The sequence below is a fragment of the Chaetodon trifascialis genome, chromosome 6 (assembly GCF_039877785.1).
Source record: "Chaetodon trifascialis isolate fChaTrf1 chromosome 6, fChaTrf1.hap1, whole genome shotgun sequence".
Lineage (NCBI taxonomy): Eukaryota > Metazoa > Chordata > Actinopteri > Chaetodontiformes > Chaetodontidae > Chaetodon > Chaetodon trifascialis.
Window position 1 is genome coordinate 19,226,247 of NC_092061.1, and position 14,294 is coordinate 19,240,540.

The 14,294-nt window shown below is 40.9% G+C and overlaps 1 protein-coding gene across 1 annotated transcript in view; it reads left to right on the forward strand.

The window, feature by feature from the left end:
* LOC139332515 (phospholipid-transporting ATPase ID-like) overlaps positions 1-8,069 on the forward strand; it is a 35,406-nt gene extending 27,337 nt beyond the window's left edge. The window contains exons 14-28 of the mRNA XM_070964515.1: positions 612-655; positions 906-1,071; positions 1,195-1,383; positions 1,608-1,723; positions 2,210-2,374; positions 2,474-2,585; positions 3,334-3,439; positions 3,557-3,689; positions 4,349-4,532; positions 4,772-4,995; positions 5,512-5,595; positions 6,348-6,593; positions 6,702-6,840; positions 7,190-7,320; positions 7,649-8,069. Of these exons, the coding sequence (XP_070820616.1) occupies positions 612-655; positions 906-1,071; positions 1,195-1,383; positions 1,608-1,723; positions 2,210-2,374; positions 2,474-2,585; positions 3,334-3,439; positions 3,557-3,689; positions 4,349-4,532; positions 4,772-4,995; positions 5,512-5,595; positions 6,348-6,593; positions 6,702-6,840; positions 7,190-7,320; positions 7,649-7,978 (2,369 nt within the window). The 3' untranslated portion in view covers positions 7,979-8,069. The remainder of the gene's footprint in view (positions 1-611; positions 656-905; positions 1,072-1,194; positions 1,384-1,607; positions 1,724-2,209; positions 2,375-2,473; positions 2,586-3,333; positions 3,440-3,556; positions 3,690-4,348; positions 4,533-4,771; positions 4,996-5,511; positions 5,596-6,347; positions 6,594-6,701; positions 6,841-7,189; positions 7,321-7,648) is intronic.
* The last annotated feature ends 6,225 nt before the right edge of the window (positions 8,070-14,294 follow it).

The following is a 14,294-nucleotide window of genomic DNA, read 5'->3' on the forward strand; positions in this document are numbered from 1 at the left end:
ATGGCTGAACTATAAATACAAATGAAGATGTTTTGTTTAAATGGAAAGAAAACCAAAAAGTCTGCACACGGTCCATCACTTTGTTGACAATGCAAAGGTCAAATAGACAAAAAAAAAAAACATAGGCTCTTAATTAATGTGCCTACAAATCAATGAGCTGTTCAAATGTCAAGATAAACAATCCAGTTGGGAATAAACATTTTAAATTTACCCCTGTTATAACATGGCCCTCAAGGGAGTTGAAACTTTTTACACATCAGTTCTATTTTACACAGTGTACCCTGCAGTCATCACATAGGATAAGTCTAAAATCTAGTCTAAAAATATCTGGCCGTAACAAGGATACACACACACACACACACACACACACATATATATATATGTGTGTGTGTGTGTGTGTGTGTGTGTGTGTGTGTGTGTGTGTGTGTGTGTATGCACACACACACACATAGCAAGAGAAATGTATCCTAACAATAGAAAGCAGACATCATGTGTTCCTCTCAGCTCTGCTTCTTCCACTGTATATCCATCAGGAAACTAGTGTTTTTATGTTTTCGGCTTGTATATTCAGCACTTCTGTGTCCCATCTCATTTTATTTATTTGTTTTCAGGCGATGTGTATGACTACACAGGTCAAAGACTAGAAATTACTGAGGTGAGTTGGACTTTTGTGATTGAAATGGCAATTTAGGTCATTTTTCATTGTGTTTTTATGTTTTGCATTTCTTGCCACAGCTTTCCTTATCATGGAAGAACCAATGGACTTAATCAACATTACAGTTACTTAACCAAAAATGAAAAGGGGCCTGAGGAGACAGGCTTGATTTCAATGGATTCCATCAGATTTGATGGCACATCTTCCTCTGTCCCACTCCCTGTTGTCCTCCCTGCCTCTTTCTAAACAGAACACAGACACAGTGGACTTCTCCTTCAATCCGCTGGCCGACCTCCGCTTCATGTTCCACGACCACGCACTGGTGGAGGCGGTGAAGCTGGAGAACCCAGAGGTCCACGCCTTCTTCAGACTGCTGGCCCTCTGCCACACCGTCATGGCCGAGGAGAAGAAAGAAGGTGAGGAGGGATTAAGTGAAACACAGCCTCTGTCTCCAAGGACAAGCAGAGCAGAACGTTTCTCAATCAAGGATTGTTCTTCCTCCACTGACAAATGAAGTGACATATTTTTTGCACCTTCAGGTGAGATTTTCTACCAGGCCCAGTCTCCAGATGAGGGAGCGTTGGTCACAGCAGCCAGAAACTTCGGATTTGTCTTCCGCTCACGTACACCAGAGAGCGTCACCATCGTGGAAATGGGAGAGCAGCGCAGCTATGAACTTCTGGCCATCCTGGATTTCAACAACGTCCGCAAGAGGATGTCCGTCATAGGTATATCATCTATTGAAACCGGATTATTTAAGGCTCCTCTTTAGTGTGATTCCTCATATAGACTGCTGTCACTGGAGATTTATGGAGCCAAACTGATTTTTCCTTCTTTTTTCTTAACTTTTCTTTGTATTTTGCGAAATAATTGAAGTCACTGCCTTTCTTCTTGAAAATAAGATCCACATTTGTTCTCATGTATGTGTGTATATTTGTATTTGTGTACACAGTTCGGAGTCCAGAGGGGAAGCTCTCTCTCTACTGTAAAGGTGCAGACACAATCATCTATGAGAGGCTGCATCAGTCCTGCAGCAAGCTGATGGACGTCACTACAGAGCACCTTAATGTCAGTCACATTTCTCTGTCTGTTCTATAAGGAGAGAAAGAGAAGAAAAATATTTTTGAGATTTCATTCCCATGCTTTATCTGAATCCTTCTGATCTCTCTGCCTTTTTGATGTTTGCATGCCTGTGTGTTAGCTCTTTCATCATGTGTCAAGTGTGTTTGTGTGTGTGTTTCTAGATATAAAGTTCATCCTAATGTTGTGTACTGACCCAAACCTTCTTGTTCTTTCTTGTTTGGTTCATGTTGTAGAAAAGACAAACTTCTGATTATCACCCGGTTGTCTGTTTGTCTTCCCTCCTCTTGGAGTTTATTGCCTGTATCACAGAATTTACACAGCTGGGCAGATGAGTGTAACTTCTGTTTATGTCTTCAAATACCATCGGCCAGTGTGCGTGCGGGTTCCTCCAGCATGTGTTGGGTGTATTTATGTGTGTGTACCTATATGTGCAGTGTTCGTCCATATAAGTATGTGCATGCCTGTCTGCAGGAGTTTGCAGGGGACGGCCTGCGGACCCTGGCGCTAGCCTATAAGGATCTGGATGAGGAGTATTTCAAGCAGTGGCAACAGCGCCACCATGAGGCCAGCACCGCACTGGACGACCGAGAGGGCAAACTGGACCAGCTGTACGAGGAGATCGAGAAGGATCTGCTGGTAGGAAAAAATAAATAAAGCTCACACTGTAAAAAGATAACTGTGTTTATTTTTGTCAAACACACCATGTTGATTACGTGTCTGAATGTGTGTGTTCAGCTGCTTGGAGCAACAGCCATAGAAGACAAGTTACAAGACGGAGTTCCTCAGACTATTGAGCAGCTGTCCAAAGCAGACATCAAAGTCTGGGTTTTGACTGGTGACAAGCAAGGTACGTAACTGCAAACGTGATGAGAGAATTTAATTAAAAAGGTATTATCTAACTTTGGTTATTCCTTAACATGGTTTTGTTTTGTGTGATGTATGTGAATGGTTATATCAGTGTATTACAACGTGGGTCTGAATTTTGTAGTTTTGCCCATAATTTCTACTCACCAATGATGATGATGAAAATGATTTAATAGGGAGGGAAAGGGAGGGAAGTAGAAAGTGAGTGTATCTAAAGTGTTTGTAATGATCCCTGAATGTAGAGGAGCGCCGTACACAGTACGTCACAGTTGAACCACAGTCAAGTTTTAGACACAGCAGACAGTTTATGCAATAAGTTTATTAATTTGCCTTTATTTGCATCCATTTGAACACTATTTGGTGAAAGCTTGATATCTTGGAAATCCTGAAAATCAGCATTCCCAAGGTGAAGTTCCACTGCTCTCTCTTACTGTAGAACCTTTTAATGTATTTTCTTTTATGAATTTCAACTGTGTCTGCCTTTGCAAAGCACTTTGATTTGTGTCTGAATGCTGCTGTGTAAATAAACTTGCTAAAAGTGTCAGAAGATACATTCCTGTAAGTTTAATGTACTTTTCTGTGAATATTCCTAATCCTGACACGATCATCATTCAGAATCATCTCTACATACAGATCTTCATTGTGTCATTTTTAATATGACTTTATATTTGCTCTACACCTCATATTTGTGATTCTTTTTTACTTACCAATGTTTATTATTTGTGTTGCAGAAACTGCAGAAAACATTGGTTACTCCTGCAACTTACTGCGCGAGGAGATGAATGACGTCTTCATCATCTCAGGCAACTCTCCTGAGGATGTCAGGCAGGAACTACGGTCAGTTTTCAAAAAACTGTTTCAGTTTCGACTGAACACAAGTAACAGCGATTTCACAAGCTTATTATGAATTGTTTTCTACGCATTCATCCATTTCATTATTTTCTTGTGGAGCAGAAGTGCACAGACCTCCATGAAACCAGATGCTGTGGAGGATTCAGTGTTTCTGCCAGAAAGGACTCTGGGTAAAGGTGCGAAGGACGAGGCGACGAACGGAGAGTACGGCCTGGTCATCAACGGACACAGCCTGGTATGTCATCACTTTCCTCATTACAATGTGGCTGTATCTGTCATTTGTGATGTTTTTGATATTTACATGATTGATTTTTATGATTAACAGTCATCAAGTGTACAAACATAAATCTCTGTCCAGTCAACCTTTAGGAGGCATCATTAGTGCCATGATTTTTATTTGTTTTGTTAGTGATTTTACTTGATCTCTACAAAATCTGACCACCTGTCAGCTTCCAAGCTCACATCATCCTATTGGTATTTTAGATATTTTATATGGATATCTGATGATGTACACTGCACTGAAAATGGATCTATTCAATTCAGCCTTTAACTAGCCATAAATTTCCTGATAACCCACCACAGCACCACGACACAGTGGTTCTTTCTGGGCCAGCTTCAGGCTGTGCCTGACACACACAATGCCCACAACAAGGTTGGGAAGATGGTCTGGGATTGGTTGAAAAGTCAAGGCCGTGTGACAAAGTGTGCAGACCATTTCTGCTTTTATTTTCATCCTTATTTTTGTTATTATTATTATTATTAAGTCAGTTTTTTTCTTCATCTTATTTTACAGTAATTTTCTATCCTCATTTCTATCTTTTTTATGTGAACCAATTGGTACATGTGATTTCTTCTTATTTCCTGCCTGTCATCATTTCCCCCATGGTTCCTCAGGCGTACGCCCTCGAGCGCAGCATGGAGCTGGAGTTCCTGAAGACAGCGTGTATGTGTAAAGCGGTGATCTGCTGCAGGGTCACTCCTCTGCAGAAGGCTCAGGTGGTCGAGCTGGTCAAAAAGTACAAGCGAGCAGTCACGCTGGCCATCGGAGACGGAGCCAACGATGTCAGCATGATCAAAGGTAATGAGTGACAGACAGACTTATACGTGTATAATGATGAAAATGAGCGGAACCACTCTGTGTCTGCTGCTAACATGTTAGCTGTAATGATTTCACATGCTTTTTTGGTTTGTTTCTGCCCCCATAGTTGGCAGAAGTTGATTGAAACCCTCAGCTATAAAAAAGTGACTCAGTCAACCTGTTGTGGGATGGAGAGAAATTCAGACACCCTTTCCCTCTTCCCCTCTTTGTCCACCCAGCTGCTCATATAGGCGTGGGCATCTCCGGCCAGGAGGGCATGCAGGCTGTGCTGTCCAGCGACTTCTCCTTCGCCCAGTTCCGCTTCCTGCAGCGCCTCCTGCTGGTGCACGGCCGCTGGTCATACCTGCGCATGTGCAAGTTCCTGCGTTACTTCTTCTACAAGAACTTCACCTTCACCTTTGTCCACTTCTGGTACGCCTTCTTCTGCGGCTTCTCTGCGCAGGTGAGAGAGCGAAGTAAGATGGAGGGAGCGAGGAGAGAGGATGATGATGACGATGATGATTATGTGTTCATGTTAGCTCTTTTTCTGTTTCACCCTCAGTCAGCACAGAAACGATTACTAGTTGTCATTTCAGTGAGAAGAAAGACAACACACCTGCTGTTTTTCTGTCGCTGTTACTCAGATACAAAGCTGGATGCTTCAGTTTGGTTCATTATTTGTTGTCCCTCAGGAGGAAATTCTTTTTACAGCAAGGCAGCATAAAAACACAAAGTTAAACATGAAACATTAAAGACTTTATGAACCAGATTCATTAATAGTAAAGATTTATTAGACATCATGAATAAAATGGTACCATGCTGTTAATAATATCTAGGTTGGTGTTTCATATCTGTGCTCTACAAAGTCTCCATATCTAATTTTACAAGAGGAAAGTGAAAGTCATCAGCTGTCTTGTATTCCAGACTCAAGGTTGTAGAAGTCATTCAAAGATTTTCTGCTTTTGACTTTGCTTTTCAGACGGTGTATGATGAGTGGTTCATAACACTCTACAATCTGATGTACACTGCACTGCCTGTTCTGGGAATGAGCCTGTTTGATCAGGTGACTATGTGATGTGTGTATGTGTCCGTGTGTGTTTGTGCCAGAGAACGACGAGGTGGCAGATATTCAGTATTCAGATCCTTTACTAAAGTGAAAGTATTATAAGTAAATGTACTCAGATCAGATATCAATACATTTTTATTACTCTGGACTTTACTGTTGTAGTTGGTTGAGGTGAAGCTCATGTTGAACTATTTTTAAAGGACTGCAACTAATAATTATTTTAATTCTACATTAATCTGCTCATTAATTTCTCCATTAATTGATTGTTTGCTTTGTAAACATTCTGAATGAATACTGATAAATGCCACAACAATTACCCAAAGCCCGAAGTGACACCTTCACATTGTTTGTTTTCCTTAAACAATGGTCCAAACCTTGGTGAAGCTGGAACCAGAGACGATTCACATGAGAAATGAGTAAAGCGATTATCAGCATTATTGCCAATTAATTTTCTGTCAATCAATGGATTGATTAATCATTTCAGCTATACTTGTATAAACTGTTGGCTTGTTTAATTCATAATAAAACATCATATTTTACAAGCTCTGCATATGTTGTAACTAGTAGCTAAAGCTCCCAGATAAATGTACAATGAGTACAGTACTTAAGTAAATGTACTCAGCTGCAGTCCACTGCTACGTTTCACACAGTAATCAAAAGAACAGAGCTCACAGGGTTGAAGCTAACAAGAGAAAACATGGACACACTCACACACAGACCTCATGTGTTTGTCTCCCCCTGCTGGTAAGGATGTGAATGACGCATGGAGTTTCCAGCATCCTCAGCTCTACATTCCTGGGCAACTCAACCTGTACTTCAGTAAGAAGGCCTTCTTCAAGTGTGCTCTCCACAGTGGCTACAGCTCCTTGGTGCTCTTCTTCATCCCCTACGCAGCCATGTACGACACCGTGAGGGACGATGGGAAGGACGTCGCCGACTACCAGTCCTTCGCCCTCCTCACCCAGACGTGTCTCATGTTAGCCGTCAGCATCCAGGTATGAGGAACCCTTTCTTTCTGGATGATCTTGTCATTTGCATTTGTCAGGCTTAGAATAAAAAGATTGAGGTGTTTTTTCAAACATGTTTTCTCTGTGTGTCCATAGTTGGGGTTGGAGATGGCTTACTGGACAGCCGTGAACACTTTCTTCGTGCTGGGCAGTCTGGCCATGTACTTTGCCGTCACGTTCACCATGTACAGTAACGGCATGTTTCTCACATTGCCGTCAGCCTTCCCTTTCATAGGTGAGCCGTAAACTCATTGCTGTGCACAGTTCCACATTTCTGTTGGTCATGAGCACGTTTGCTCTGAAAAAAAGCTCTCTTCATTCTTTTAGGTGGGGTCATGTCCAGGGCAAAGGTGGCAGTATCATTCAAATGAGTTGAACTATGCTGCCAAATACAGTGTGTTGTGTTTGCACAAGCAAAATGTTTGCTTTCCAATGAAACCAAATATCAAAACTGGCTTGGATCACTGCAATGTGTGCAGTAGGCCAAGCACACCTTTTTGGATGGTCTCATTAAAGTATTAAAGTCAATAGAAGAGCCCGACAGCATATAAACACAAACCCTGTGTATGCGTTTGTTTGTCCAGGAACTGCTCGAAACTCTCTGAATCAGCCGAACATTTGGCTGACGATTGTCCTCACGTCCATCCTGTGTGTCCTTCCTGTGGTTACCTACCGCTTCCTGTTGATTCAGCTCTGCCCCACCATCAATGACAAGGTACAAATGGAACCATTGTGTCTTTACTCTAATGTTTGCTAAGATACAGTACAGGTGTGCTCATTATACATGAACAGGCTTTGAAAACTGACAACTCACAACTCAATCAGTAATCAAATTTTATACTTTTCTTCAGTATCAAAATGATCCAGTGACAGTTGTCCGTATATCCACGGCTCGATTGTAAAGAGGAAGTGCTCATTGCTAATTTGGCATACTTTTAATCAATTTGCCATAATGTCAACAAATATTGGCTAAAGAAAAAAACTCAAGTGGAAGTCCACAGTTTATTCAATGACTCCATGGCATCATCTGTCTAAACTTTCAGGTGATGTTCAAGGTGAGACTGGCCAAAGCAACGCCTCCCCCTCCACCTCGACGCACACGCATGCGCCGCACCAGCTCCCGCCGTTCAGGCTACGCGTTCTCCCACGCGCAAGGCTACGGGGACCTGGTGACATCAGGCCGGTTCCTGCGGCGTCCGGCTGTGTCACGATCTTCAGGTCTCACCCATATAGGTCGCACCACCACAGGCTTCAGTCCCATGGGACGATCAGCTGGATACAGCCCGACAGGACGCCCCCAGAATGCCAAGGTCCCGGATGTGGAGGTGACATCTCTGCAGATGTACAGGACGATCAGGGATCCTGCTCTCTGACGGTGAAGTGGTGTTTGAAAAGAAGGAACGCTGCCAACTGGACAGCTGTGTGCTGCTGGCAGGTGTTTCAAGCGCCCATTTATCCATTTCTTACCATCCATTTCTGCCCACTCACCCAAGATGAGGTTTGAAAAGTGCACAACTTTAGCTCCAAGCATTTTGTTTTGTATTTTCTAATCAAAGGGAACTACAGCAAAATGTGTAGCCCCTCCTGATGGTACATGGTTCGCGTTCCTTCGATCATGAGGGTTCATGTAAGACATGCCTCGTGAGAGGTTTGACAAATGAAATCTTGACACTAGAAACATCACTTTCAGATGGGAGCTGCCACAGAAGGACGTGTCACCATGTTTACAGACTGCCCAGATTTAACTCTTAATTCTGGGAGTCCAGATGCACAGCAGGGCTTTGCACAGAGGACATAAGCAGCAAAGCCATTTTGCCTAAAAATATTTTACATATTTTTACTTAAAGTGTCTTTTTAAAGCATTTTATTTTCCTACCTTGAAAGCTGTTCCAGCAGTTAGCACTTTGGCAGCGGCGCATGGCAGTGGGAGGTCAGTGAATGTTTGAACGATCACGAATGTGTTGCTGCCAAAAAACATCTTCTCAGTGACTCAGGACAGGAGAAGATATTGCAAGAAAACTTTTTTTCTTTTTTTGTTAAGCAGCAGCAGGATTCAGCATCATTAGCCCATCCTGCTTCCTGCTTTTGTTAGACAGTTTTCTTCTTACACGTTTTCACTTTATGTGTGCTGAAAGAATTTCATGCAACTTGAATGAATTTGGGAAAATGAAACAAATATCCATAAGACAAGATCCTTTTTTTGATTTACACTTAAAAGACAGGGGCATTTAAATCACAGCCCTCCGTACCACTGCACAATGAGACATAGTAGTTACTTAAGTTCTAAGTAATAGTTTTAGTATTGTTTAGAAAATATTGTATTATTGCTTTACAGATAAGAAATAAGCTGCTAATAGGAACTATGTTTGGACTGCCAGGTTGTGAAAACTCCCTTTTGCAGACCCGATGACTTCTTAGGAAGTGAGTCATGAAGCCACTTTTTCTCACCAGGCTTATGGATATTAATAGTAAGTAAGTAATAAAAGGGTTCTTACACTGCAATAATCCTTCAAGTCTGCTGTTCACCAGTCTTTTCTTAATCAGACTGACTGAAACTATTTACTGTAGCAATTTGAATAAAATGTGCCTCCTGATAAAAGATAATGGTGCCACTCCAAGAAAATAAATGAATTAAAGTTTGCAACTGTTCAATAAAAGCTAGTAAGTTCATAATAAATGTATTTTGGTCTCGACGCTCTGCAGCTCTGAAAATCATCCAGTGGATTAGACTTCCTGTATTATAAATTAGTTATGCTGGAGGAGGATATACATTATCCATCCATCCATCATCTGTACCCTCTTATCCTGTGGAGGGTCATTGGGGAGTGTAACCCAGCATGCACTGGGCGGGAGGGGGTGTTCACCCTGGACAATTTCACACTCACACCGATGAGCAATCTAGAGCCACCAGTCAACCTGAGTTGCATGTCTTTGGACTGTGGGAGGAAATGAGATTTTTCACAACCTGGCAACCCATGAATTGCTCTTTATAATGGCTTATTCCTGACCTGTCTGTTTATTAACTATTTATAAAGCCATTAGTTATAACTAATAAACAATTCATAAAGAATGTCTTACCACAAAGTGGCATCAGGTCTATGGTGCAGCTTTACTTGAGCGTGAAATGTCCAAAATGTGCTCCTGTTAAGGTCTTTGGTTTACATTCTGGGTTGTTTTACAGTTATGAAGTCCTGTTCAACTTTATTGTACACAGGAAATAGCCAGATCATGTCTAGATCCAGTTTAGAGGGACTGTTGTTCAATCCATGCACTAGAGTGTCTCTAATGCACCTCGGGTGACCCCTCCCCCGCCAACAGCAATGGCAAAAAATCACCGTATGAAGAGGAGGACTGCACCGGCTGTGTACAGGATTCAAATATAGTACAGTTTGATACGTAATTCAAAATGATGCCCAATGTTTGCTGTAGGAAACTCAACCACATCTACCTGTTTGGGAGGCTCATCATACTGCACACACACTACAAAGTTAACTGGGTGGTCCTTTAATCCACTGAGGAGCACATCTGGTCCGCATGTCTCCGCATGCCCTTGACTAGTTAGTTCTTCTTCGTGAGTGCAGTTTTCACACCTGCAGTCTGAGCTGACCATTTGTGATCAGATCACACAAGACGCATTTTAGTGCCGAGTGTGACCAGGGGTGAAAAAACACTGCATAGACAATTTGCTTGTAATTATGCAGCATAAATCATAATGATTTTAAAATCACTTTGCATCACATCAAGATGAGTAATTATTTCAAAATCATTTGCTTCAGCACCAATCTCACTACTGTGTGTCTGACAATCAACTTGGTGGTTTGCAGTATTTATAATCAACCCTTTAAAAATGCAGTGTGCAAATGAGTGTGTTAGCTGTTATCTGTTGTTGTCTCAGCTTACGGAAATATGACCTAACTTTATAGACGACACAGAAGCTGCCTTAATATTAAAAGAAAAGGAAATTCTCCTATTATGAAAAACAGAAACAATAACAACAAGAATGTTTAATGGAAGATAAGGATGATCAAAAATAAGTGTTATGGAGCCCAGTCAAGAACAAGCAATGTTTTTCTGTCAAGGAAGCAAATATATTTTATACAGTCAGATGGTTTCAAATGGAACTAGTTTCATAATTGTACAATAATAATGTTTGATAGTTGCCCTTATTTTGTCTGTTGTGTGTCTCATGGATATGCTGTTACAGATTTTATTCACTCATCTGTCTGTCATCCACAGTTGAGTTTAAACCATTAATACAGCTTATGGATACTTGTTTGTATCTGATTATCTGTTAACACCATGTGATTCAGTCAGTTGTTGCCCATAATTGAATGTACTAAACCCTAACCCTGCTGGTCAACCAAAGATTTTTTTAAGGCTTTGTATGTCACAGTTTACTCTAAAGTCAAACTGGTGCTCTTCCAACAGAATCTGATGCTGGAAGTCAGTGTGGTCAAGCACCACTGATAGCACAGTCATTAATCACTGTCAGGTGTTCTTTATGGAAATATTTCAGAGCTTGAATATGCAGAAGAAACATTTAATGCATGTCTAAAACTGTTGCTGAAATTGGACCTTTGCCTGAGTGTTTTATTTTAATGAACCTCAAAATCTTGTTTTGTTTTATCTTTTCACTGTTTTGAGGAATGGTTTGGTAGCTAGTCCAGTTTTGTGTCAGGTGTTATCGGTTTCACTGTACTTAGGCCAGTTTCACAAAAGCTTACACAGATCGCAGATAGTGACAGCAAAGAGATGGTGTACAGGGCTCTTGTATGCTCATGTCTGGGTCTCACCGATTTGTTTCTGTTAGTGAAATGTTTCATAATGAGCAATCACATGGAAAAGATGTCAAGTTGCAAATTGCAGGTTGCACTTTGTAAATTTGTTGCGATTAGCCTCTAAATCACATTCAGCAGAACTTGTCTGCAGTATTACTGCAGAATAAGACTTTCTGTGGTACTTCCCAACATAAATTGTAGCCATAATGAAAAGATATTTATCAACGTACGATGCTTTCATTGTATCTCTGGCCCTGAACGCTGAAACTGTAACAACATAAGGGATTTTTGATAACTGTTTCTCAAACATGACTAAAGGAATCCAGTGATGACGCTGCTCTGTCTGATCAGCATTTTGTATAATTTTGTACTTTAAAATTGTTTCATTGCAATAAAAAGATCAATATGTCTTGTTTTTGAAGTTGTGCTATTTTCTAATTTTTTGAGCATCTGCATGTTATCTGATAGTGTCCAAAGCTTTTATAAGTAAACAATTTGGTGAATTATGAGGCTCCAGGAACATATTTATATTTTAATAATGCTTTAAATGTCTGGTATATTTGGCACCTCCACACCTTTTCTTCACAAATGCTCTTTTGGACTGATAATTAGGCTACAGCAGCCTACAATCAACTTAGCAAAGGAATCTTAATATGTTTGATAGAGGAATTCAGACTTTATTTATTCAACAGCAGATTTTGACAAAGATCTATCGTCTATAAAAAGGACAGAAGATGAAACACTGCATGTGATGTTTAGGAACTATGATGTCTATTTGTAAAGCGTCATCTTCATCTAAGAGTGGAGCAATGTGACTGCTTTCAGGTGAACACTGTTTTACGTGTGCAGCCCATCACCAGCAGATGGTGTAATAATCCTTTACACCACAGCAGTAATTTCCCTCCCAAACTACACAGCACCAGCCTGCTGTTCCCCTCTATTGTGTAGTCCTCAAAGAATCTCATTGTGCTGGAACACAACAAGTTTTCGAGTTTTCTAATGGCTCAAACAGTACATGCCCCACATATTATTTACATACACGAGCTGTAATATGTACAGTACGTGATATAACATGATTTATGAGACGGTACTGTGCTGCCCATCAGGCTCACAGTCTGGTGCATAGAAGCTGTTTATGATGTTGTGGCTGACAGTGAGCAACGTTTGTCACTAGAAAGCTCTGACTGTACTCCATCATATAGGTGACCATAAAAATGACAGAAATGAAGGGAAATATGTGCAAAAGTGTTGTCATTTGTTATGAGACCATGCATTCTGAAACCAAAGGGACCAAAGCATCATAACTCTCCCAGGTTGACGCAATAAGGCACTTTCAGGCAACTTGAAATAAAATGTTAACTTAGTGATGTGCTAGATGAAAGTTCAGGAGATCACCAAAGTTTTTACAATTCAGAAGGGGCATGAATGTGGGCACCGAATTTTATGGAAATCTATTGAGTAATGTAGATAAAATATTTCACAGGAAATGTCGATCTGCTTGTGACACTAAAGGAAAAGCCAGAGGACCAACAAAGACAGTGGAATTCATCCTCTGGGAACGATGGATGCACCAAATTTCATGGCAAGTCAGTCTGGACTAAACGGTGGCCGTATAGACAGACAGGCCGATGCTGAAAACCATCTGCTCCTCTGGTTGTGAGCAAAATGTGTGGTGGCAGAAAGCATTTCACGTGCCTCCTCTTCAGCCGGTCTCTGTCAGTGTTTCTGCTTTCTTTACTAAGTGCAAAATTAGGTTGTTCTGCTGCTCCACTTAAGTGGAAGGACAAATTATTCCATCTCTAGAAACTTTGTGTTGATCTCAACATCACAGCCACTTCAGAGCTGAGTGTGCTCGGTCCCCTGCACTGACACTGATATAGGGGCTTAAACATGAATGTCATTTCATGGTAAGAAGCTCTCACTTAGCATGGCCTCGTAGTGACGTGTCTGAACAATTTTGACGGCTTATGAATCATTAAAGTCATTCCACAGGCAGAGCTGCTGATCATCTGCTGCTTTTCTCGCTGGGGTTTCAGACTGTTGGTCTTCTCCAGTGGTGGAATGAAAGTATGAACATTTACTCAGCCCTGTACTTAAATACAAATTATTAATTATTAATTACTTTACTTCAATATTTTCTTTTGTCTCCTTCTACTTCACATTTCAAGGGGAAATATTATACTTTTTACTTTGCAGTCACTAGCTACAGTACAGATTGAAATTTCATATACAAAACACATATTCAGTACATGTTATGTTTAATTGAGCATTAAAAATTAACTCCACCTTGACCATCGACCATGGTAAACTTACAGATGAATACATCAGTAATAATATTCCAATCATACTTTAAAACATACTTTTACTTCAGTGACATTTTCAAAGCAGGGCTTTTGCTTGTAATGGAGTATTTTTATATGATGTTATTGCTGCTTATCGAGTAAAAGATCTGAACACTTCCTACACCTCCTACACTGGCCGTCATCTTCAACTCTGAGATCTTGTGATGCAGCTTTTCTTTTTGAAGACTAAACAAAGATATCTACAAACTAAAGTGAGAGAACTGACAAATTGGTCGGTGGTTAAACTAATAACTATAACTGCAGCTCTGAACTCTAACATAGGTCTCATATCGTTGCAGTGTGCCATGTGAAGGGGACCAGACTAGATCAGATATGGTGGTTACACCATTTCACACTTCACCTTGACTGAGCATGTACAATACAAATCAAATTCATAATGAAACTCAGAGTGAAAGGTCAGCAGGGGCCTCCTGCTCTAATTTGTAAAGTTTGTTTCTCTGTAAATTGACCAGGGTGTAACCTGTCTTTTTCCCAGTGCATGCTGGGATAGGCTTCAGCCCCCCACAGCCCTGAAGGGGCAAGTGGTTTAGAAAATGGCCCAGTAGATT